Source organism: Myxocyprinus asiaticus, chromosome 8, assembly GCF_019703515.2.
Source record: "Myxocyprinus asiaticus isolate MX2 ecotype Aquarium Trade chromosome 8, UBuf_Myxa_2, whole genome shotgun sequence".
NCBI lineage: Eukaryota > Metazoa > Chordata > Actinopteri > Cypriniformes > Catostomidae > Myxocyprinus > Myxocyprinus asiaticus.
In genome coordinates, this window is record NC_059351.1 from 43,090,118 (window position 1) to 43,113,744 (window position 23,627).

Below are 23,627 nucleotides of genomic sequence, written 5' to 3' on the forward strand. Positions count from 1 at the left end.
TATGTCAGAGGTACAGCTAATTTCTTATTCTGTGGGTCAAGAGTAGGCTAACTGGACAAATTAATAGCCCTAATTAAAGTGATTTAATTCAACACCCTAGCATTTTCATTCCTTGCTTTAGTTTGTAAATGTGAGTCATAGTCAGATGCTGGGTGTCTTTAAATGTGATGCTTTGTCAGTAGCTGTTGCTGAGCTAATCTGTGCATTCTTGACAGAGCTTTTCTGGCACTGTAACTTTTTATATTGAGAGATAACTGACCGTGCATGCATGAAAGACAATTTGCGTAATCAGTTTTTTCAGACTAACTTTTAAGTCCCTTTAAATGGATGGTCAAAAAGCCATGGTTAGATGGGTGTATATCTTTACATTTATAGACTCCATAAGCTTGTTAGCTTAATTGTATGTTAGCTTTGAGACCATTTAGTGTGCTCATTAAAGTTGACAAAAAATAACTTTTAGCACATATGCATATTTATACAAAATGTGAGTGTATACACAAGTATACACCCAATAAAGTTCTCTCTAGAATGAGAATAATCCCCTAATACCAGCTGTCACTGACTAGCAATAGCAAGTAGCAAATGATGGTTAATGGCTGTTTCATGAGTTTGCCTGTTCATATATTCTTGAGGAAACAGTAAATGGTTAAACTGGTTTGCTTACCCCCTGGGCTACATGAAGAGAGATAATACATGTTAATAGATTAATGGTAGTGAATGTATATTAAGAAAATGTTAAATTTAAAGGTGGAGATGTGGTGGAGTACGGATGCCGGTGTAATTGTCTCCGGAGAGTTATGCGAGTCTTTCTATACTCACTTACATACATTTAGACATTTAGCAGATGCTTTTATCCAAAGTGACTTACAAATGAGGAACATGACAAGCAGTTTGTATACTACTGCTCTAGTGGTGATTGCAAGATTAGTTGAGAGTGCTCCTGTTGATCTTTTTGATATGGCCCCTACTTTGTTTCAGTAGGAAATATGTCAACACTGGAAAGAAACCAAACTTGTGAACAATTTTATGGGGTCTTTAAACCGATGGCCTGTGCTCCTTAGTAATACCTGAAACATTGTTTGACTTAATTTCTAATGTGCTTGATATTTAAAAAAAAATAAATAAAAAAAAATAGAAAGGAAAAAAAATACACTTAGAGAACAAATACAGACATTACATAAAAAGGAAAAATAACATCCTTTTTGTTCACATTAAGATATACTTTATTCATATCAAGTCTTTTTGTTTAATTTTTAAAGACATAAAATTAAATACACAAGGCACTTACAAAAAATTATAGAAACATATTAAACATGGATTAAAAATAATCAGAAAATAAAAATAAGGACCAAAGATGGCGCCACACTGGCAGCTTGTACAGTACATGAAATCTACAGAGCGCTAATCTAAGTACAGTATAAAGAGGATTTATTGTTATTAGTTTAATGCCCCTACTAGGTTTTCATTCATAATTTAATCATTTTAAAGTACAGATAGCACAAAACACAAATGCATTTGTCACTAGTAAGTGGTTCTTTTTGTTGCAATTTGTTTCATTTAAATGTTAGGCTTTGTGGTTTCTGCACCAAATGAGTACTGGTACAGCTCGATCAGGCGATTGGCCTCCCTCTGTCCTGACAACAAAGCACCATGGGTAGTGGAATAGTATTTTCTGTGGGTGGCCTCCCCAGCAAACAACACCTGTAGAGGCTTTGAAAGGAAAAAGAAAAGTAAAAGAATAAATGGGACAGTGACCAAACAACAATACTGCCCTGAGGCACAGTGAGCTGTTTTCAGCATGAGTCTCTATTTTGCTGCTATAGAAAAGTGATTTCACAGTCTCCAGTCTCTTGTTCTTTTTGTGTAGTTCGTTCTGTGGGGTCAGACTGTTCCTTTCTGCACCTTGGCCAGCATATGTGCGTGTGTACATGTGCATGTTTTTTTGGCCCCTGTACAACCCACACTTCTCGACTCAAATTTCCATCTCACTGCTGCAGATCTCAACATGACACATTTACAAAATCACCAAAAGGTCTGTCAACAGCACTATATTCAAGCCACTCTGAATCACCCTGACTTTAGAGAAGTCGTAATGAATGTGAATAATGACAAGAAGTGAAGAGTCACTAAAGTAGTTTTAAACAGGATGTCTACTTTTAAAATAAAAAGAAACTGGTCTAATGCCTTGAAAAGACACCTGTTACCTTTGGTTTCATTGGTAAATAAGCAAAACCACAAATCAAACTCATAAATTTGCATTTGCCCACCATCTGAACATACTGTATGTTGCACTACATTATATGGATCAACAATACTTCACTTTTTTGGTCCAAAAAACAAATTTAATAAAGACATGTTTGGATTACTGTTCTCAGTCTACCACAGTGGTTCTAAACCTTTTTGACTCTAAATCCTCCAATTGTCCAAGAAAATATTCAAAGGCGCCCCCAAGCAGCAAAAAGTCAAACTTCATTAACAGAAACTAGGAATTTTAATAGATTTTTAATAGTGATTTATTTTGTGATCCCAGAAGTTTCAAGAATTCTATGTTCTTTCTTCAATAGACTAATTAATTTACAACAATAACGTATAAATCTTTAAAGACAGACCTACTGTGAGCTCCAAGGATGTCCATCAATGGTACAGTATATGCTTCCGTTGAAGCCATCACCCTGCATTATTTCAACTTCTTTGTTAAAAAAATCGTTTGATCGCAAAAGTCCTGGTAAACAACTACGTTACGCGTGGTCCAGCAGAGGAAACTTCACCAATCAGAGAACCACGTCCAACATAGCCCATGAAACATGCCCAGGAGCAACCACCCACTCTAATGACGCACTGTGAATGACGCAACCAAGTCGGTCTCCCTTCACCCTTAAACTACTTATATATTTGTACATATCAGAATATTTTGCAATAAAAGTAATATATATTGTTTCTATTCTGATAATCAACAACCTAAAATCAATAGATTTCTATATTCCCTTTTTTTTTTTTTTTAACTACATTCGCAATGCTTCATGGGACTGTAGTATGTGCCCTCATGAAAAACGGTAAGTACACAGTACTGTACCTTTGTCTTTTTGTCCTATTTTCAAATAACTTTTAGCCTCAAAACAAAGATTGTAATGTTTTGATTCACCTCAGAGCTGGCTGCTTTGGTACATGGTTTACAACTTTTATGGAAGATTTTATGGAAAGCATATGCAAAAAATGAATGGGAAAAATACTTCCGGAACCCAGACGGCTGAAAAAGTGGGCAGGCACTGCTGCGTGCTATAGCGTAGTGTGTAAAGATGGTGTGCGTGTGTTTTAATCAAGGGGGCATCCCGGGTTCGATTCCCCACAAAATACCACAGTGATACTATGGTTACTAGTAAAACCATGGTTAATTTTTGTAAGGTTAGGGATACGTTTAGGGGTAGGGGTTGGTGTAGGATGTCTGTGGGACTCTAAATAAGCACAATAAACACACTGCAGTGATGCCCCTATACTGTAAGTTAGTTTTTAAAAAGAAATGCAAATAGCATCTAACATTTTAGAAAATGCTTTTTATTTCTATTTACACTTCTATTCTATTTGCAAATAGCTGCTGCCTTTTTGATCATTATATCATTGCTTAATAACTAATATTAAATATTTTTAAGTGATCTTGAGGCCCTCTTGGAAATTTGGCACCCTAGTTGAGAACCACTGGTCAAATATATTTAAATTACTGTTGAAAATACTGGAAGATCAGCATAGAATTTTTGTTCACCAGCCAAAAATGAAGGTCAACCAGCATGTTATTTTTTGACAAAACTGGTTGATTAAGTGAGGCTTGCAGGTTAAAGTTGCTGTAAGCAATTTTATTATGGAATGGTATGCAGAAAATGTTACTCCTTGTAGGTGAAGCAGAAGACTGGGGCTTACTGCCATATTCAGATTCATAGTAGTTGTCAGCTGAGGGTGCTATTTTGCTACTGTTGTGTTTGACAACCATGGGAACATGCACTAATGCTGCTCTTCTGTACAGTGTCGGTCTCAATGGTGTCTTTGTGGGGTTTTGTAAAGAGGGGGCGTGGCTAATTCAATGGTGCAGTCTCGAAGAAGTCAGAACGGCTTAATTCACATACAGCACCTAGTGATAGTAATGCTGGTCTTTTCAATAGGTTTGTTAACATTTAAATTCTAAACTTTGACATGTTCAGCACCTATTGCAGATTTGCTGAATTATTAGATTTGTTTTAACATTGTACACAGCTCAGTGGAAAGCTCAACTCACCGGAGCCTTGGTGTTCTTGGTATAAGGCAGGGGCTCAGCTAGCTTCTCCACATCTCTGCCGCTAGAGCCCACTCGAGTGAAGGAGTATGAACCCCGGATGTAGGGATTACTGCCCCATGAGGAGCGCAGGATCCGCCGTGGTTTCGGAATATTCTGGTTCCCTGTTAGATACACATAGATATACATAAATTATCTGACTGTTACTTGCCAAACACCTTCATGGTTTATATGGATTCAAAAGCTTATTGCTAATTGTGCTAATTGTTGGAACACAAAAGAAGTTGTACACAGAGAAGTTGTTTTCTTCCTTTTTCTTTTTTCCTTTTTCTTCACTGATGCACTGATCTGCATTTGGTTTTGCAAGAGTGGGTTTAAATGGAAAAGTGTTACTGTAAGATGAAGAAGGGAAGCTGGTCTTAGATCTACTGTCATATAATCGCATAAATTAGGGGACCTTTCAATTATCAGTGCTAAGGTGTGACCAAATCCAATTTCAGCCCACTAATCACATAGGACTGAGGCAGATGGGATGGGAAGCCTGGAGTGGATCTGGATTAAAACTGACTGACCTATTTAAGGGGTGCGACGGCCTGGTGATGTCATCTACAGAGAATGTATGCACTGACCCTGAACTCTGACTATGTTTTCTGTTTAATGTATAATATTTGACACTCCACTGGAAAACTCCTTTTCTATTAAATTACCCTTGAGTCCTGACCTTGTCAGAGGCCCTTTTTCTCTGTTCACCTTTGGAAGGAACACTCCTCCCAGGTTAAAGGAATATAGTGTGAGAAGATGAGCATTACATAATATAACCAGTTAAAATACATATAAAATCTGTTGGAAATTAGCATGCAATCAAGCTACCTTGGTTGTTATCTTAATGCACCCAACAGTGATAAATTATAACAAAGCAGGGGGGTATATGGGAAAAGTATCAAAGAGCTGAATTCATTATGCTAAGAATGCAATGCTCTTTCCAAATATCTTGTAAGGTGTTTGCGCTTTTGAGAACTTTAAAATTTTATGCGCCATGAATTATTTTTGTGCAATTTTTATGCATGTAAAATTATACAGAACTTGTGTTCAGTTCAGTCTTAGACTGTTGTAAGGTGTCTCGCTGTTTTAGAGTGTCACGCCATGAGTGGTGCATTTCAAGATTTTGTGTCTAAAGTTAAAAGAAAAGTTACAAAGTTAACTTTCAACAACCATTCCGTTCCACTGCCTCTACATGTTTTTAATGAAAAGAACGTGTCCTGTGTGAACAACCCCTTACACACTCGCACTCACTGACCTGTGAACTGGCGCAGTAGTTCGGTGCATATCTCCGCCACAGTCTCGTCGTCGCAACTCTCCATGCGCAGTGCCTCCTCTCCACAGATCCAGCCACTCAGCATGTGGCCATAGCGCTCAGGCGGATACAGCACATCAAAGCTGCAGATCTTTCTGTACCACAGCTCTTCTGGGTATGCCAGGCTCTCCAGTTGAGCCTCGTCCTCCCATACAAACTGGATGCTGTTGCACTCGGGGCTCCAGAAGGGCTCTGCAAACTCCAGAAAGATCTTGTCGGTGGTACTAATACCCAGTTTCTGGATGGCCTGTGCCTTGTCTTGAGGCAGGCCCGGGTAGAAGAGTGTCTCGTGAGCCTTCTTCAGGACCCCAAGAGAGGCCGTAATGATCACATGGTCTGCCGGCAGACACTCGCCATCTTCGCACTCCACACAGACCGGGGCAGCACTGGGCCGTTGGTCCTGGTTATGGTCGGCCTGGTCACTGATTTCCTCAGCATCATGGGAGCTGCAGTTCCAGTGGATGCGGCGGACAGGCTTGCTGAGGCGTAGGACTCGGCTCGGGATGTCCTGAGCCAGGATCTCGACGACTTTAATGAAACCAACGGGAATGACATGGTGAGCGCCGGGAATCTCGGTCCACTCACCGAACTCGCTTAGAGACACTTCATCCATGCTGGGGGAACTGCTTTCACAGCTCTCCACCTAAAGCACGCACAAAGATAAAAAATTGGGCACAAACTGTGTGTGAGTCAAACTTAAAAATCTGAAAACTGAAAAAAACATCTAAACTGGTTTTATTCAAGTCAAAAAATGTATTGAACACCACTGCATCAACCTAAATAGATTAGGTTACACCAACAAAACTAATTTTAAGGGTTAGATCAAGTAGCTCAAATCGCTCCTTAAGGTTACAATTACAGGTTACAACTTTTTACAGTGCAGTTTCTTTTAGTAGCAAGTTACTTCTTGGCACCAAAACTAAGTCTGTATCAAGTCAGATAAGTGTGTTCATTCATCTTACATATAGCCTTGCAAAGAGGGTGGTTTGACCTAAATACAGTATATCCTAAACTTACTGCACACCACAGTATGAGTAATTCTATATTATGTAATATGTATATCGCAAATCAATATACTGGTAATTATTTTTGCTGGAAATTCAACTGAAAAATGGTTTAGTCCTATCTATAAAATAATCATGTGGTGATTTTCTGGATAACCCAGTGAATTCAATACTTTACAAATATTTTTATTTGGAACAATTAAGTTGGTGTAAAAGCAAAAGACTCAAATTTTATAAAAATGAAAATTCTGACATTTCCGATTGGATGAATCACAAGTCTTTGTAATATAGCAGATATACAAACCCCAGTGACAACAAATTAATGGTATTCCATATTAATGTGACAATTTTGTGACATTGTTAGAAACCGTAAACAACAAACACAGTGTTAATTTTACACCATTTTTTGTAATAGTCATAGTTTTAGTATTTTGATGAAAATGTCCTTTAAATGTAGTCAATATTTCGTTGTCATATTCATTAGTTTTAGTCAGTTTTACTCTGACTAAAATGATATGCAATTTCATCAATAAAATATTTAAGTTGATGATAATGTGCAAAATGGCAAAAACATGTCAAAATGTAACAGACCAAACTTTAATCAAATATTCAAACATTTAGAAAAATGTATAAACATTTAATAATTTAAACATGTCGAAAATAAAAGAGATACATACAAAATAGCCAATTGTCCTTGCTGTGCATGCCTGAGCTCCAGAAATAATAGCATATAATATACCAGAGTATAAGTTACTCTTTTGAAGTTACTGTATCCTGAATTGTTTATGCTTTAGAGACTTATTCATTTTCTGTGATTTAGCCAGTTAAGGATATTCCATCGCATGTAGTGTACTCGGTGTATTCACAATGCAAGTTATGCATTATGAATAGCATGTAACTTAGTTCAAGTTCACCTGTTCATTCACTTTAATGTCTGTGCAGATGTAAGTGTAACATTGGTGTCTAGGAGTGGAAGAGAGGAGATGCAGGAGTAGAATCTTTAAATCCTTTAATTACAAACACTGGAGTGGAACAAATGATGGAGCTAATTTCACAAGAAAACACTTTAGCAATACACTTCATTAACTCAATGCAACACTTAAAGGACTGACAAATGACTGAACAAAACTAGAGGGTATTTATACAAAGAAAACTAATGAGGGAATGGAAGATAGGTGAGAATGACTATGAACCTATGGAAATGATTAGGGCAGTGAATTCTGGGAAATGTAGTGCAGGGGAAAACTTCAAAATAAGAGTCCTTGAAGAAAATGAGGGAGACAGACTGTGACAGTAAGTTGTAATATTGCATATGTATGTTGTGGATATAGTGACTGATATCATGACAAATAAGTTGCGTTAGAGTGAGGTAATTAACCCATTCGTAATGCAGTTCATTTAGCCGGTGTTCAGCAATTTCTGTTCACACAGCTCAAGTGGAGAAATACCCAACATACTTATTGGATAATATATAAAACAGATGTTTCTTTAGATATTTCTTCTTTGTGTTTGTGCACTGTTAATATCTTACAGTAATATTTATTTCTTGTTATATTTTTTGTCAACAATATGTTTTAAAATGAAATTGCTTTAATTATCGTTTTGATGTGTTTTTGTCCATCTCGTTTTCATTAACGTTGAAACGTTTTAAAACTTTGGTAACAAACATTTTCGACAATAATTTTGTTGACGAGATTTAAGGCCCCGGCACACTCACGGTAAAGTGCTTCTTCAAAAAAAAAAAGTTCAAAACAGTTGAGCAATGACAGACAGCGAACATTTAGAAACCCTTCACACCAGAGGCATTTAGAGGAACATTTAAATATGATGACGCACAAGACTACATGTAAAACCTTTATTAATGTGACAATAAATGTGCAATCAATGACTATATGCCTCATTTTATGAGTAGAATTCACACAAGATCAGTAAAAGAAGTTGTATTAAATACTTGATGATGATTTAAAGTAATATATATATATATATATATTAGTATGCAGTAGATAATGTTTAATTTGTCATGTTTACCTTTTTGCATTGATGGTGCAAATGCTCTCAGCGCCGATTACACTCAGTCTGTTATTGTAATTTATGATGAAACTGATACTACTGCATTGCTGGGTGTATAAAAGAGTGTTAATGGGTAGAATACAGACAAAAGAAAATAGGCATATCTTACTTTGGGAAGATGTGTGAATAGCTTTCAGCTGCAGATTGCAAATGAGTTGATGGGCACTTAAGAGTATTTGAGTAGATTTGATTTCTTTTGTAGACTAATTAAACAAAACAAAAAATCACAAGAAATTTTCTTTGAAAATGTCTCTTTGCAAACAATCATACAGATGTAGGTAAGTGTGAACCAGCTCGCTAATAACTCTACACACCGGTGTGTTCATGTTGACTGATCTTAACTGATTGAATGGGAATTAGCTGTCAGCCTTAAAGTAGGTGGAGCTCCAGGTCACATATACCGATGATGTGCATCAATGACAGTAAGGTGTTTAGCAGCCGGTAAGAAGTTTTCCTAAAAGTTTGTGCTTGCGAGGTGGTACAAACCACCTAAACAGACACAAAAACACCTTCTTTTTGGCCAGATTTTTTTTGTAAATGACATCACACCCGTTCATTCATGGGATGTGTGAAGGGGCTTTACCTTTGTAAACGCCCCTGATAACAAATGTATCCTTCTCTCTGTACTTTGTGTAAATAATGTACAGTTGTCCAACCCACAGATAGCCGCACATATACTGTATATCTAACAGTAAATGAGGTATCATTTGTTCTGTCGCATGGTATTTACTGTCGTACCACCTATAACCATAGCTGTACATAACTGCTTTTACTGTATTTTCATGCTTGCGCTCTGTAAAACACACCATATTTTCTAAAGGTTACTGTGCTTTTGCCAAATTATACTGCTTTAAACAGACACAGGTGTAGACATAGCCTAGCAGGCATAAAGCCAGCTGAGTTTTTTTGCTGGTTCTGTCCCTCCATCCCATAACCTCTTAGATTACAGGATACCACTCAATGTCTGTCCTACTTTTACCTCCATAATCCAAAGCTTTCAAAACTATTAGAATTATAGTGACTAGTCTGACATAAGAGAGAACAAACAGTACAGAGAGGTTAATTTAATACATGAAATGTGAATACAAGCCCATTGTGAGTCAAGGACACAGAGTGAGAAGTGAGAAATACAACAGTAGGGTTGGACACCTCTCTGGGTGGAGCGCTACAGTTTTGCATTTCACAAGAGAAAATCACTATTGCAACAGAGTGGAAATGGTACGTGATGGCAAGCTTCACGTCATTGTTGGCTTACAAGAGAACACACGCAAGGAGTTTGATGTTGTCATATTACAGAAACTAAGCAATGCCCTATAGACTTTGGAGCCTTGCCCACCTTGAGGTACTGTTGTAGCATAGATAACTTGAGTTTCTTGGTGCAATCTGAGTCATCAGGGTCGAACATGATCTTCTTGCGCACAACATCTCGTGTGAAGATCCCCACACTGTTTTGACTCTCGGCTCCCACAGGCTTTCCATCCTGGAAGAACTCCTGAGTCAGCTCATACACCTGCACAGAGGAGGTTGTGGAAAACAGAGTACAAGATTAAGAGAGAGATCATCAGATCATGGAGCTATCACAAACAAGGTTGTCACAAACAAGGTATTAATCGCATTAGCTACTGTGGTTTGAATATGTTATGATGAGAATATTGCATTACTTTAAGTAGTTGTCTCCTGAATTGCCCAAATAATCGCTGTATGCACAATACAGTCAGAAAAACACCAGTTATTGTCATTAATGTAAACTAAAAAAAACTAAAAACAAAAACTAAATGAAACATTTTGTTACTGAAATAAAAAAAAAAACTTAAATGATTGGGGAAAGTAAAACTAACATAAAATACATTTTCATGATACCGAAACTGACTAAAATAAAAATGACCACAATGAATTTTATAGTTTTAGTTTGTGATACATGTTACCGTATATTAAACAATTTGAAACTTTTAAAAATCGCCTTCATTAAACATAAAAATGCTACTGGACAGTGATAACACTAGACAGCCCTGAGAAATGTAATAGTGTTAAAGGAACAGTTCACCCAAAAAAGAAAATTTTCTTATCATTTATTCATCCTCATGTCATCCCAGATGTGACTACCTTTCTTCTGCAGAACATAAATGAAGATTTTAAGAAGAATATCGCAGCTCTGTTGTTCTACACAATGCATGTGATTTGTTACCAAAATTTAGAAGCTCCAAAAAGCATATAAAGGCAGCATAAAAGTAATCCATAAGTAGTTTAATCCATGTTTTCTGAAGCGATTCAATTGGATTTGGGTGAGAACAGACCAAAATATGACTCCTTTTTCACTATAAATCTTGACATCTACAGTCTTCTTGGCGATCATGATTTCAAGCTCAATTACACTTCCTAGTGCAATCTAGCACTGTGTAATCTAGCTTTAAATCATGATTGTGCCAAGAGACTTTAATGGAAAGATGTACAGTGGAAAAAGTAGATTTATTTTGGTCTATTCTCAAGCAAAATTGATTAGATCGCTTCAGAAGACCTGGATGAAACCAATGGAGTCATGTGAATTACTTTTAAGCTTAATGTTTTTTTATGCTAAATGTTTTTATTTTTTATGCATTAATGGACTTGTTGGAGCTTCAAAATTTTAGTCACCATTCACTTCCATTGTATGGACCAACAGAGCTGAGAGATTCTTCTAAACTCTTTGTTTGTGTTCTGCAGAAGACAGAAAGTCATACATATATGGGAAGACACGAGGGTGAGTAAATGATGAGAGAATTTTCATTTTTGAGTGAACTATCCCTTTAAACATATTTAAATAATATCAGCTAACTCATTAATTTTGACAGCCTTAAACTACTAAAACTATTTAAAATATAAACTAAATAAACTGAAAAACTAAACTGAAACGATGAAAAAAAAAAACTAAAATTCAGTTACTGAGTGAAAACTAACAAAAACTAAACTAAATCAAAATAGCAAATTGAAAAAAAACTAAATTCAAAACTATAATAACCCTGTGTTACACTATAGGTACCCAGATGTGGAATAATTAAAGAAATATTAGTATCGAAATTGAGATGAGAGAGAGATTGTGAGAGAGATACAGAGGGAGAAAGAGACCAGCAGTTCAAGATGACGTAACAACTACAGAATGCATGACCTTAACTGCAGCAGCTGTGAGGAGAGAAATGTGCTTTCTCTTTGAAAATAAATAAATAAAATAACTAATGCACATGGGGGCAGTCACGAGATTGAGCAGTTTGTTTAGTGGAAAGTAGCAGGCAGTAGGTCATGCATTATAGCTTGCAAAATAAATGTTAAACAGCTGCATTAAGCTTTACAGGTGCATTCGTAAATGTGATAATATAGAGGTAATTTGTGTACTGTAATTCATAGAGGTTTGGCTGACCAAAAAAGGGGGTTAGGAAGCCCTGGCTTACACGTACGAAAATCATGAGTGGCAAATTAAACAAGATGAAGTGAGATTTTGGCACCTAGCATTTTCTAGAATTTATATTGAAATTAAAGGAAATGCATGTACAGCAGCCTCATGTGTGAACCTTTCATTTATGTACTACCTACTATGAACCTTTATAATAAGAATAAAGACACTCCTAATGGAAAAGAAGTGGTTTCATGCTTAAAAGTGGTTTTGAAAAATAATTGATTCAGAACCTCTCTCTTATAGCTTACTACGAAAAGGCCACACAACAGTGTCTTTAAGAGCAACCACATGTTGAAATACCTGCTTTGGACAGTGAGATATTAAGAATTAAGAAAGTCTCTATTCATTGTAAATCTGCAAATAATTTGGAAATACCACACTGATTTATCCAAGCCTAATACTGAAATTCATAGAAGGTTAAATGGTAAGGTTCCAGCTGAGTGGATGCATGCAAAACCAGGCACTTTGCTCTGCTCCTTCACCTCATTGTACAGGTCACTGAACTCCTCCACCAGATCCTTGGGGATGCGCTTGCCGTTGTTGGTCTGGTAGTGGGCCACACCGTTCTTGCCATAGAGGCTGATGCGGCCCACACTCCGCTCCTCCTCTGTGGTGTGCACCAGGAGCCCATTGTCCTCAGCCAGGTGGTAGATGGGGTTCCCATTTGCCCCATGGATCCAGGTTGCTCCAAGTTCCAAAGTAGATTTACCTGGAGAGAGGCAGATGGAACAGCTTGTCATGGATATGGCAACACAGCACTATACACTGTTAAAGAAATGTGCAGTTGTTACATTCAGGAGCTTTTTCTACCTGACCCTTTCATTGGTGTAACCTAATGTAACCAGGTTAATCCAGTCATATTAAATATGATTAATTAAAGAATATTAAACATAATGTAAAATAAATATAATTATATTACTTTAAAATAAAAATGTAAATAAATATTTAAACATTGTTTAAAATATTTTAAAATAAAATAAAACTAAATAATAAAATAAACATTTAAATAACTTTTGACTACGATATATATATATATATATATACACACACACACAGTTGTGCTCAAAAGTTTGCATACCCTGGCAGACATTGTGAAATTTTTGCATTGATTTTGAAAATGTGTCTTTTATTTAAGGATAGTGTTCAAATGAAGCCATTTATTTTCACATTGTTGTTTGGCTCCTTTTTAAATCATAATGATAACAGAAATCACCCAAATGGCCCTGATCAAAAGTTTACATACCCTTGAATGTTTGGCCTTGTTACAGACACACAAGGTGACACACACAGGTTTAAATGGCAATTAAAGGTTAATTTCCCCACACCTGTGGCTTTTTAAATTGCAATTAGTGTCTGTGTATAAATAGTCAATGAGTTTGTTAGCTCTCACGTGGATGCACTGAGCAGGCTAGATACTGAGCCATGGGGAGCAGAAAAGAAATGTCAAAAGACGGGTAACAACTTAATGGAACTTTATAAGATGGAAAAGGATATAAAAAGATATCAAAAGCCTTGAAAATGCCAGTCAGTACTGTTCAATCACTTATAAAGAAGTGGAAAATTCGGGGGTCTCTTGATACCAAGCCAAGGTCAGGTAGACCAAGAAAGATTTCAGCCGCAACTGCCAGAAGAATTGTTCGGGATACAAAGAAAAGCCCACAGGTAACCTCAGGAGAAATACAGGTTGCTCTGGAAAAAGAGGGTGTGGTTGTTTCAAGGAGCACAATACGACAATACTTTAACAAAAATGAGCTGCATGGTCAAGTTGCCAGAAAGAAGTCTTTACTGCACCAATGCCACAAAAAAGCCCGGTTACAATATGCCCGACAACACCTTGACACACCTCACTGTTTCTGGCACACTGTAATTTGGAGTGACGAGACCAAAATAGAGCTTTATGGTCACAACCATAAGCGCTGTGTTTGGAGAGGGGTCAACAAGGCCTATAGTGAAAAGAATACCATCCCCACTGTGAAACATGGTGGTGGCTCACTGATGTTTTGGGGGTGTGTGAGCTCTACAGGCACGGGGAATCTTGTGAAAATTGATGGCAAGATGAATGCAGCATGTTATCAGAAAATACTGGCAGACAATTTGCATTCTTCTCCATGAAAGCTGCGCATGGAACGCACTTGGACTTTCCAACACAACAATGACCATAAGCACAAGGCCAAGTTGACCCTCCAGTGGTTACAGCAGAAAAAAATGAAGGTTCTGGAGTGGCTATCACAGTCTCCTGACCTTTATATCATTGAGCCACTCTGGGGAGATCTCAAATGTGCGGTTCTTGCAAGACGACCAAAGACTTTGCATAACCTGGAGGCATTTTGCCAAGACGAATGGGCAGCTATACCACCTGCAAGAATTTGGGGCCTCACAGACAACTATTACAAAAGACTGCACGCTGTCATTGATGCAAAAGGGGGCAATACACAGTATTAAAAACTAAGGGTATGCAGACTTTTGAACAGGGGTCATTTCATATTTTTCATTGTTGCCATGTTTTGTTTTATGATTGTGCCATTCTGTTATAACCTACAGTTGAATATGAATCCCATAAGAAATAAAAGAAATGTGTTTTCCTGCTCACTCATGTTTTCTTTAAAAATGGTACATATATTACCAATTCTCCAAGGGTATGCAAACTTCTGAGCACAACTGTATATATATATATACATAAATATAAGTATATTTAAGGGTTCCTGACAAAACGTGTAGGAGTTAAAATGTAGGCATATATTTAGTCTGAGAATGTTATATTAAATATGATATAATATTAAAAATATTATTAACATTATTTTTTTATTTGAATAAAGTTTAATTAGTATTTTAACATTTTTTTAAATCAAAATATTTTTATTAAAAATTGTATTTACAAAATATATAAAATAATATTTAATATTTCTACTTGACTGTTAAAAATTGATTTTTCTATTGAAGTAACCAGGTTTTTTCAGTCATATTAAATATTACTAATTAAATAAAATTATCATATTAAATAAATATTATTATTATTATTATATTTTGTTTAAAAATGTAAAAAAATATTTAAACATTGTTATTGTTAACAATGTTTAAATATTAACAATATTATAAATATTAATTTTTTTTTTTTAAACGTTTAAATCATAATATTTTTGAAGGATGAAAAAAATATTTTTGTGCAAGTACATTTTAGGTATATATATATATATAAAAACAATATTAAAAAAATATATAAAATAAAATAGCAATGAATAAGTAAATTTTTAGGTTACCTGGCAAATTTGGATGCTAGGAATGTAGGCATATTTTTACTCTGAGAAGATTTAAGAGGATGAATTAGGACCAAGAAAGTATAAAAATGAAGCTATCATGAGAAATGGCAAAATTAGCATGTTGAAAGAAATCAGATATTTACAGTATTACATGTTGGTTAATTCCAGTTTAAGTGCATTCATGGGAGAAACAGAGGCCTCACCGTGCTGAATGCTTTGCACTCTGCCTCCGATTCGATCAGAGGCTTCTAGCACCGTGACATTGGTGAAGCCGTTCTCCAAGAGGGTTTTGGTGGTGGCAAGGCCGGCCAAGCCCGCACCGATCACTACTATTCGCGGTTGTCGATGTCGGCGTAAGGCTCTACTAAGAGGATCATCAGTGCTGTCTGAAGATATTTCACAACTTTGCATGCCGTCCAAGCTCTTCTTTTAGGGAATCTGGGGAAGGGTGATATGAGGAGAAACCATTAGAGCGAGCAGCAAGGCCTCCAGCAAGACAACTAATAGAGGAAAAGAGAGCATCAAAGAGTCAACCATTTCACATCTCTGAGCCTGTGGTTCAAAGGACTGACCGCAACATAGTGCCTTTTCAAAGCATAACCTTAAAACGACATCACTCCACTTCCAAAATAGCATGTCTTATCTACAGCCTCTTGTGTGTGATATGAGAGGCTTTATATCACCAGTGCTGTGTTGAACAAGAAGACAAAGCAAACACACCAGTGAAGATCTTTCAGACTTCACCCATCTGAGGACATTATGTCTGACAAATTAACAGACTTACAGCAACATCATAGAGAATGTAACATTTAATTTTACGAGTCCATCACACCAGTGAATGCAAAAGGTCATAATGTGGAAGTGAAAATCACAGGGAAATGAAAGTGCTCTCCACATTTCCGTTTTAGCTTTTTAGACAAGGCTTTCATATAAACACGGCAGCTTATGGGTGACAGACAAAATGAAAAGATGCACCTGATGTTAGACAGATCTCATTAGAGAAATGAATCAAGGACCTGAACGTGGGAAGAGTCATAATGGAATATTATTATGGATATAGGATGTTATTATGGTAGACAAAGCTGAACTTTGCTGTAATCTCTCCTTTCAGTGAAAGGAGAATGTGCCACTCTAGATCCAGCCATTACACACATTCATTATCTTCACACAACATCATTGTACCCTGGAGATAAAGCAGTACACATTCCATGAGGAAGAGATGGCTGTGAATAAATATGATTTGAATGAATGAGGTTGTGGCTACTGTGCTCTGAGTACACATTTCAATTACCTCTTGTCAGGTGTTTGTAAAAGGCTGTGTTCTTTATTGCAATATACTATCACGGTGTCTCATGTAGAGAACAGTAACTGCTTTACAAATTCTCTGACACACAATGACTATCAGAACATTTATTATTAACACTCAAGGGAGCTAGAATGATTGCTGCATTATGAGCATGATGAACATGCACATGAATGTGCTTGATGAATGCTCAGCATGTGACTTGTGTTCAGACCTTGAAATGTTGCATTTATCATTCTGCAATCTGCCATTTCACTGAACATCAGTGAGTTCTAAACATGAATGAATGAAAAAGATCGACATAAATTATTTACTTTTGTTAAATAAACTTCTGTAACTGCAGGGGGGGAAAATGGCACACAAATCGATTCAGCCAGAGGCGGACTGGCCATCGGGAGAACTCTTCCCGGTGGGCCGGCCGTAAAATGGGGCCGCGATATGCCGAAGGGGGTCGCGATAAGCTGAAGGGGGCCACAATATGCAGAAGGAGACACACATTGCCGACAACCCCCCCTTCCCCCCACACACGTGTGATGTGTGTAATATGGATTATGTTACACACATAACATTTTATTATTCAGGACTTCAGACATGGACAAACAGTGAAGCAAGCTGTAAAGATTGGTGGAACCTAATGTAACCAGGATGATTTAGTCATTCGAATTATTATAATTTACTAATTTAAAATTCATATTTTTCTATTATTTTATTTCAATATAAATATGGATACAATATTTTAAATTATCTGACAAAATATTATTTGAAAAAATAATAAAATATTATATAATAATATAATATAACGTAATAATTTTTTAATAATAATATAAATAAAATAAAAAATAAGAATTGAATTAAAAAATTAAAGCTTTTGACCCAAACACATTTAGTACATTTTTAGGTTAACTGCAAAAAAATGTATAGGGGTCAAAATTAAGGCATATTTTTTCAAGTCTGGGAAGATTTAAGAAAATGTATTATATATGAATTCAATAATATTAAATAAAATATTAAATAAATATTATTATTATTTCATTTTATTATTTAAATAAAACGTAACTACATATTTAACCTTTGTTTTGAATATAACATTTATATAAAAAATTACAAAAAAAAAATAATAAATAATATTTTTGCCTTGGATAAAACACATTAAGTACATTTTTAGGTTAACTAACAAAACATTTTTTAATGTGCAGGAGTCAAAATCCAGGCATATTTTTAATTAGAGAAGATTTAAGAGATTCAGAAAGTGCTCGGTGTGTGCAGCTTCGAAAACAAACGGATGACAGGAGTTTTCTGGCTTTTTATCCAAAATTACATGAACTGTTTCCACTGAATGAATATTTTATGAAGGAATAACTATAATGCTCTCTGAAGAAGCTGACCTAAAATAATTTTGCCATTTGTCTTCTTAGTGAAGACTTGACTGATGAACTGGTTCTAAAGCAGATCTTGAAAAGTAACGGATCATCCAAAAATGTCACTTACCCTTGTGTTGTTCCGCCCCCATATTATTTTCTTTCTTCTGTGAAAACCAAAATAGAGCTTGCTAGCTCCATCTATCTTTGTATGAAAAGAGAAGCTGCAGACATTCTGCCTAACATCTAATTTTTTGTTTCACAGAAGGATTAAAATAAAGAGTCAGAACAACATGAGAGTAAATGATGTCTTAATTTTTTTTATTTATTTATAACCCCACCCATTCCAATCCAACACATTGTTTGAGGTGAACCAGAGTGTATGTGGGATGTTTAACAGACACAATCTCTGATAAAACAAGCTTGTGGAGCATACCATGCTGAGACATTGCTACGGGCACTGGAAACAGCTGTACCAAATGAAAATTCACAACTTAACAACAGCCTTTTTTTCAGAGCAGTGGTAATGGTTGAGAGAGTTTTTATACAAAACATTCTGTGCATGAGAAAGTCTTAGCCTTGTGCTACATCTCGTTTCAAGGTAGGGGCAGAAGGTCACATTTAGTGAATTCAGGATGAGGGTTTAACAGAAAAGGAGATAAAGTCTATAAGGCATGTTTTTCATTGTTACATTCCACTGATTATGCAAGATGACCCATATTCATGGATTTATACTTAAACTTCTTCCTGCAAACTTTCAGGTTCTTAGCTATCCCCAACTAGAAGTTACGGTGTCTTGAGCACTGTATGGTGATTCTGACCTTTGTCACTAAGTGCTGGAAGACAACACGGATCCATAGACATTGCTAAAAAGGATAGTTCATCCAAAAATGACTCAAAATTACTGTTGCTCAAATATGTTTTGTAAACTGCTTTTTCTTCCACTGTAGCAGTGCTTTAAGCAACAGTACTTCTGCTTGTGGGATGTTTTCGGAAGTCTTTTAACCTTCGGCCATCGTGGACTTTATGAGTGTTATCCCTGAAGCAGGATAAAAAGCAAACCACATGTCCCGGCTCCACACTTGCCGCAGATTAAGGGTGGGTTTTGGGGGATGCACACATGACCTACATCCTCTATAATGCCCCTCCAGTCACACACTGGAGGTATGACAAAGTATATATATCAGCACTTTTTTACTATTTTCCCTTTGTCTGAAAAGGTTTGAAAACATTTTATCCTGCATTCTTAACATGAGACTTTAATAAAAGCCACTGGCTTTTTATATCAGACTTGCCAAAAATTGTTAAAGAGACCTCTTGTAGGTTACATAACGCTTAAAAGGAATATTCCGGGTTCAATACAAGTTAAGCTCAATCGAAAGCATTTGCGGCATAAAAAGTAAAAAAAAACTGTTTTAAAAAGAATTTCGACGTAAGTTCTTTTTTTTTTTTTTTTTTTTAAAGAGCAACTATTATGGTTTTTCAAATATTACCTTTCATGTAGTGTGTTATATAGCTGTTTGTGAATGTAAAAAAGTCAAAGTGCACGACAAATGGAGTTATTGACTCCCAAAAGAAAGAACCGATTCTGAACACCTGAAATGAGTCGTTAGTAATTCCAGATTTACTTCCTGTACTAATCTACATAATTTGGTAACAAAAAAACCCACCTCTGGTCTTCATTGGCTGCTCGCGAACAGCTTTGACCCACCCTAAAACACTACACTAAGCGGTAGACCAATCACAACAGACTGGGACATCTGACCAATCAGAGCAGAGTATGCTCTCTGAAAGGAGAAGTTTAGAATGAATCCTTTAGAACGGATCATTGAACGAGTCGTTTTTGACACTGGGGAAAAAAGGTAATGCTGCAATTTAAATTATGAGCAAATTCAAATGTTTTTTTGATCTTGGATGCATGTAAATCTATTGTATGAGACCTTTAAAACAAAATTAGTCACGTTTAAAAAACATAATAGGTGCTCTTTAAGAAAAAATCTGGGTTACGTGAGGCACTTACTATGGAAGTGAATGGGGCCAATCCGTAAACATTAAAATACAAACTGTTTCAAAAGTATCACCACAAGACAAACAATATGCAGGTTAACATGATTTTAGTGTTATAAGATCATTTACTAACCTTTTCTGTGTAAAATTATGTCCAATTTTACAACTTCGTTGCCAGGATGACGCAACCCCGTTAACTCTAAAATGACGTTAAAAAAACATTTAAACAACATCACAGCTCTAATTATACACTAGTTTTAACAGAAGAATGAATGTAAGTGCTTTTATAAAATCATAAGCTTCAAATTTCTACCTTTAAACCCTCTAAAAACTGTCCCCATTCACTTTCAGTGTGCCTCACTGCAAGGGTGTAACCAGGAAATTATTTTTGGGTGGGTCAAGTTATCACCCAATTTTTTTTTTTTTTTTAACCAAATTTTCCTTAACAACAGAGGCGCATTCAAAAAGTTCTTTCAGAAATCATAATTTAAAATATTTTATAAATATATATTTTAAGTCAAGGAATAATCTGTAATATTCTGGGTGGCCCTAAATCTAACCCTTGGCTATGCCACTTCCTCACTGTAACCTCGATTTGCTGCTTTTTTAAAGAAAGGAGCGACGAGGCGGAATTATTATTATTTATTTATTTATTTATTGTAGTAATCAACATTATGCCACAAATGCTGTCAATTGATCTTAACTTGTATTGAACCAGGAATATTCCTTTAAAAGAATGATTCAGTCACACACAGACGGGAACTGAAACAAGCTGTCTCTTTGGAAAGGACATAGATAAAATTCACACACACACACACACACACACAAAAAGAGCAAGTAGAGGAACCAATAGATCAAAACAAGACATGGCGTGTAAACTGGTTATTAATGTAAATTAGCAGTTTGGTTCCGCAAAGGTTTCCAGCATTTAGAGGTTAATGGAACATTTAGAGAATGTTAGGGCAACTATTACACACAACCTAAAACAAACTATTTCCAAAATGAACTATAATTATATAAACATTCTTTCTTGGCTAACCAAAAAAAAAAAAAAAAAAAAAAAAAAAACTTAAACCTCTGTACTGGGAACCAAACACTAACGTTCCCACAACGTTAGTTTTTGGGCCCCTGGTGCGATACAATCTTTCCGTATGGCTATAGCTTACATTGCAGGCTGTTAAATATACAAATTATCATTCAACTGTCTCTTTTTTCATTCTTATGTTAATGGTAACTGGGGGAAACATGGGTAGGTGTGCATTCTCCACGTAAAGACCCGAGGCACTGGGTCATTTGAGTTGAAGTTTGGTGCTGATAAAGTAGCAGCACAAAGTGCGATCAGTGGAATCAGCGCTGCCACGTAACTATACTGTCACACCGGCGAGCGGCCTTTATTGATAAGAAAATAAACGTTTCCTTGTGAGCATTTTCCAAATAGTATTTTTATCACATCCACCATCGCCTTCAACATTATTCGGCGCACCGAGGCATTATGTGTGTTAATACAATAACGTATTATAAGAAGCGTTTGAATGGAAACAGACTTATCAATGCACTGTGCTTTCGGAGAAAATAACAGGACAAATAAAAAATACTGAGAGAACCACCGTCCTTCTAGCATACACACGTAAACAGCAAGCGGTTAGTCCTGCGACTCAGTTCTGTTTACAATTTTGTTTTGATTCTCAATTCTCATTTAAGAACCTTCACCATTAAAACAAACCCCCGTCTTCTATTAGCCCAAACACACACACACAAACACACACACACACACACACACACACACATCATCTGATTTCATATTGTATTTACCTGACTTTATCGTCTTCAGCGTAAACCGGAGAGCCGTGCCGATCCACTGTTCTTTGTGTATTCGATGGGTCTCGCTTTGTATTTATGTCTTGAAACCAGAAGCAGCCAGTTTTGACGATGCCGCTGCCTCTTCGCTGAATAAATATGAGGATCCGTGACGTACACTGGCGTAACCAATACCCGGCCCTCGAGTAAAAGTCTTGGCGAGGCTCTCTGTTTGGCACCGGGGTGTTTGAACTATATAAAAAGCACCACTGCTTTAGTAAATGAGAGAGTACAGCTGGTCATGTTTATGCTTGTTACATTACAGCAAAAGCTTTATCTTTGCCCTAAAGCCGTATACAAATGCAAATAAATAAATGAATAAATAAATAACTATAAAAAAAAAAGTCAAACAAAACAAAAATAAAAATACATACAAATAAAATGGTTGCACTTTACATTAATGTTCCATTTGTAAAGGGTTTATAAAGATGCTAACTAATGACTAATAGTAATTTACAAATACATAATTGATATGCAGTTATAACAAAAATGATAACAAGTGGAACTTTCATGCAATACTTGCCAAAATGCAACTTACATGTTATAAATGTTTAATTATTACACTTATTCATACATATATTAAAACATAAAACATACACATAAAAAGCCCTTATTTATGATTTATGTCACAATGGAGCAAAAATAGATTATTATAGTGAGATTAAAAGGAGGGATGCTGTCAGTTTGTTATATGCTTTGTGTTTATATTTATTACTGTAATGTCTTGACTCACTTGTGTTGTCACTTTTCTTGTCATATTGATATAAAAATATTGTCATATTGAGCTACTCCGAGTCGTGTCCCAGCATACCAGTGCTAGTTTCCTAAAGTCCTCTGCAAAAATACTTTTCAGGTCTTCATGCTCATTCGCAGCATTTATCATATAATAATGCCTGATTACCATTACTGAAATGTATGTACGTACATAGGTTGTAACTCCTTAAGAAATTCTTCAGATGTGTCCATTTTACATTAAGGTACATTTTCATAGGTTTTTGAAAAAGTGTTATTGAGCATTTATAACAAGTGAGGTAAAATGAATCAATATTTGACAGGTATTGCATGGAAGTTGCCCTGTTTTCAATGATGAATAATGCATTTGTATATGACTTATTAGTCATTAATGAAACCCTTTATAAACCCTTAACAAATGGAACATTAAAGATTTACCAATGAAATTAAATTAGTAAATAAAACAGACTATTTCATAAGTTGTTTTACATTCAGTTAATAATATGAAAATATCTGAATCAAGTTTTGTGACATTTCTAAGTAATTGATTGTAAAATAATGTACGTCAATATTGAAAAATCAGTTTATATTTGGCATAATATATTTTGTTATTATAATGTTAATAACAAAGTTAATATATGTTGCTGGTTATTGTGTGTGGCAATGTTGAACATTTTTTAGAGTGAGCAAAATAAGGCCTCCTGCTAATTCTATTTTATGGCCATTTTATTTTTTATTTTATTTTTTTACATGGTTACTTCAATATAAAATAGAGTGATGACATTTACTTTGCATAAGCTTTCTCTCTGCCTGAAACAAAAGAAGTGCCAATTCAACTGATTGTGATTGTAAGGGGAAACATTTATTAATTTATTAAGCTCTTTAATAAGCCACTCTCCATCCGACGACAGCAGATAATGCTCCTTACATGGATATTGGATAGTGAATATTAGAGCACACAAAGAGTAAATTCTGTTAAAACTTTTAAACTACAGCA

General features: G+C 35.8%; 1 protein-coding gene across 2 annotated transcripts; it reads right to left on the minus strand.

Annotated features, from left to right (window-relative positions):
* Positions 1-1,199: 1,199 nt before the first annotated feature.
* Positions 1,200-21,995, minus strand: LOC127444579 (spermine oxidase-like). Of its 2 annotated transcripts, XM_051704031.1 has the most exons (8): positions 21,854-21,943; positions 20,175-20,240; positions 15,577-15,811; positions 12,599-12,825; positions 10,026-10,199; positions 5,559-6,258; positions 4,265-4,425; positions 1,200-1,710 (listed from the first exon to the last, which is right to left on the minus strand). In XM_051704031.1, exons 3-8 carry the CDS (start codon positions 15,782-15,784, stop codon positions 1,558-1,560), a joined length of 1,623 nt encoding a protein of 540 aa, XP_051559991.1. In that variant the 5' UTR covers positions 15,785-15,811; positions 20,175-20,240; positions 21,854-21,943; the 3' UTR covers positions 1,200-1,557. The 2 variants fall into 2 exon arrangements, with proteins under 2 accessions (XP_051559991.1, XP_051559990.1); XM_051704030.1 differs by lacking the exon at positions 20,175-20,240 and having other exon boundaries at positions 21,854-21,995.
* Between the last annotated feature and the right edge of the window lie 1,632 nt (positions 21,996-23,627).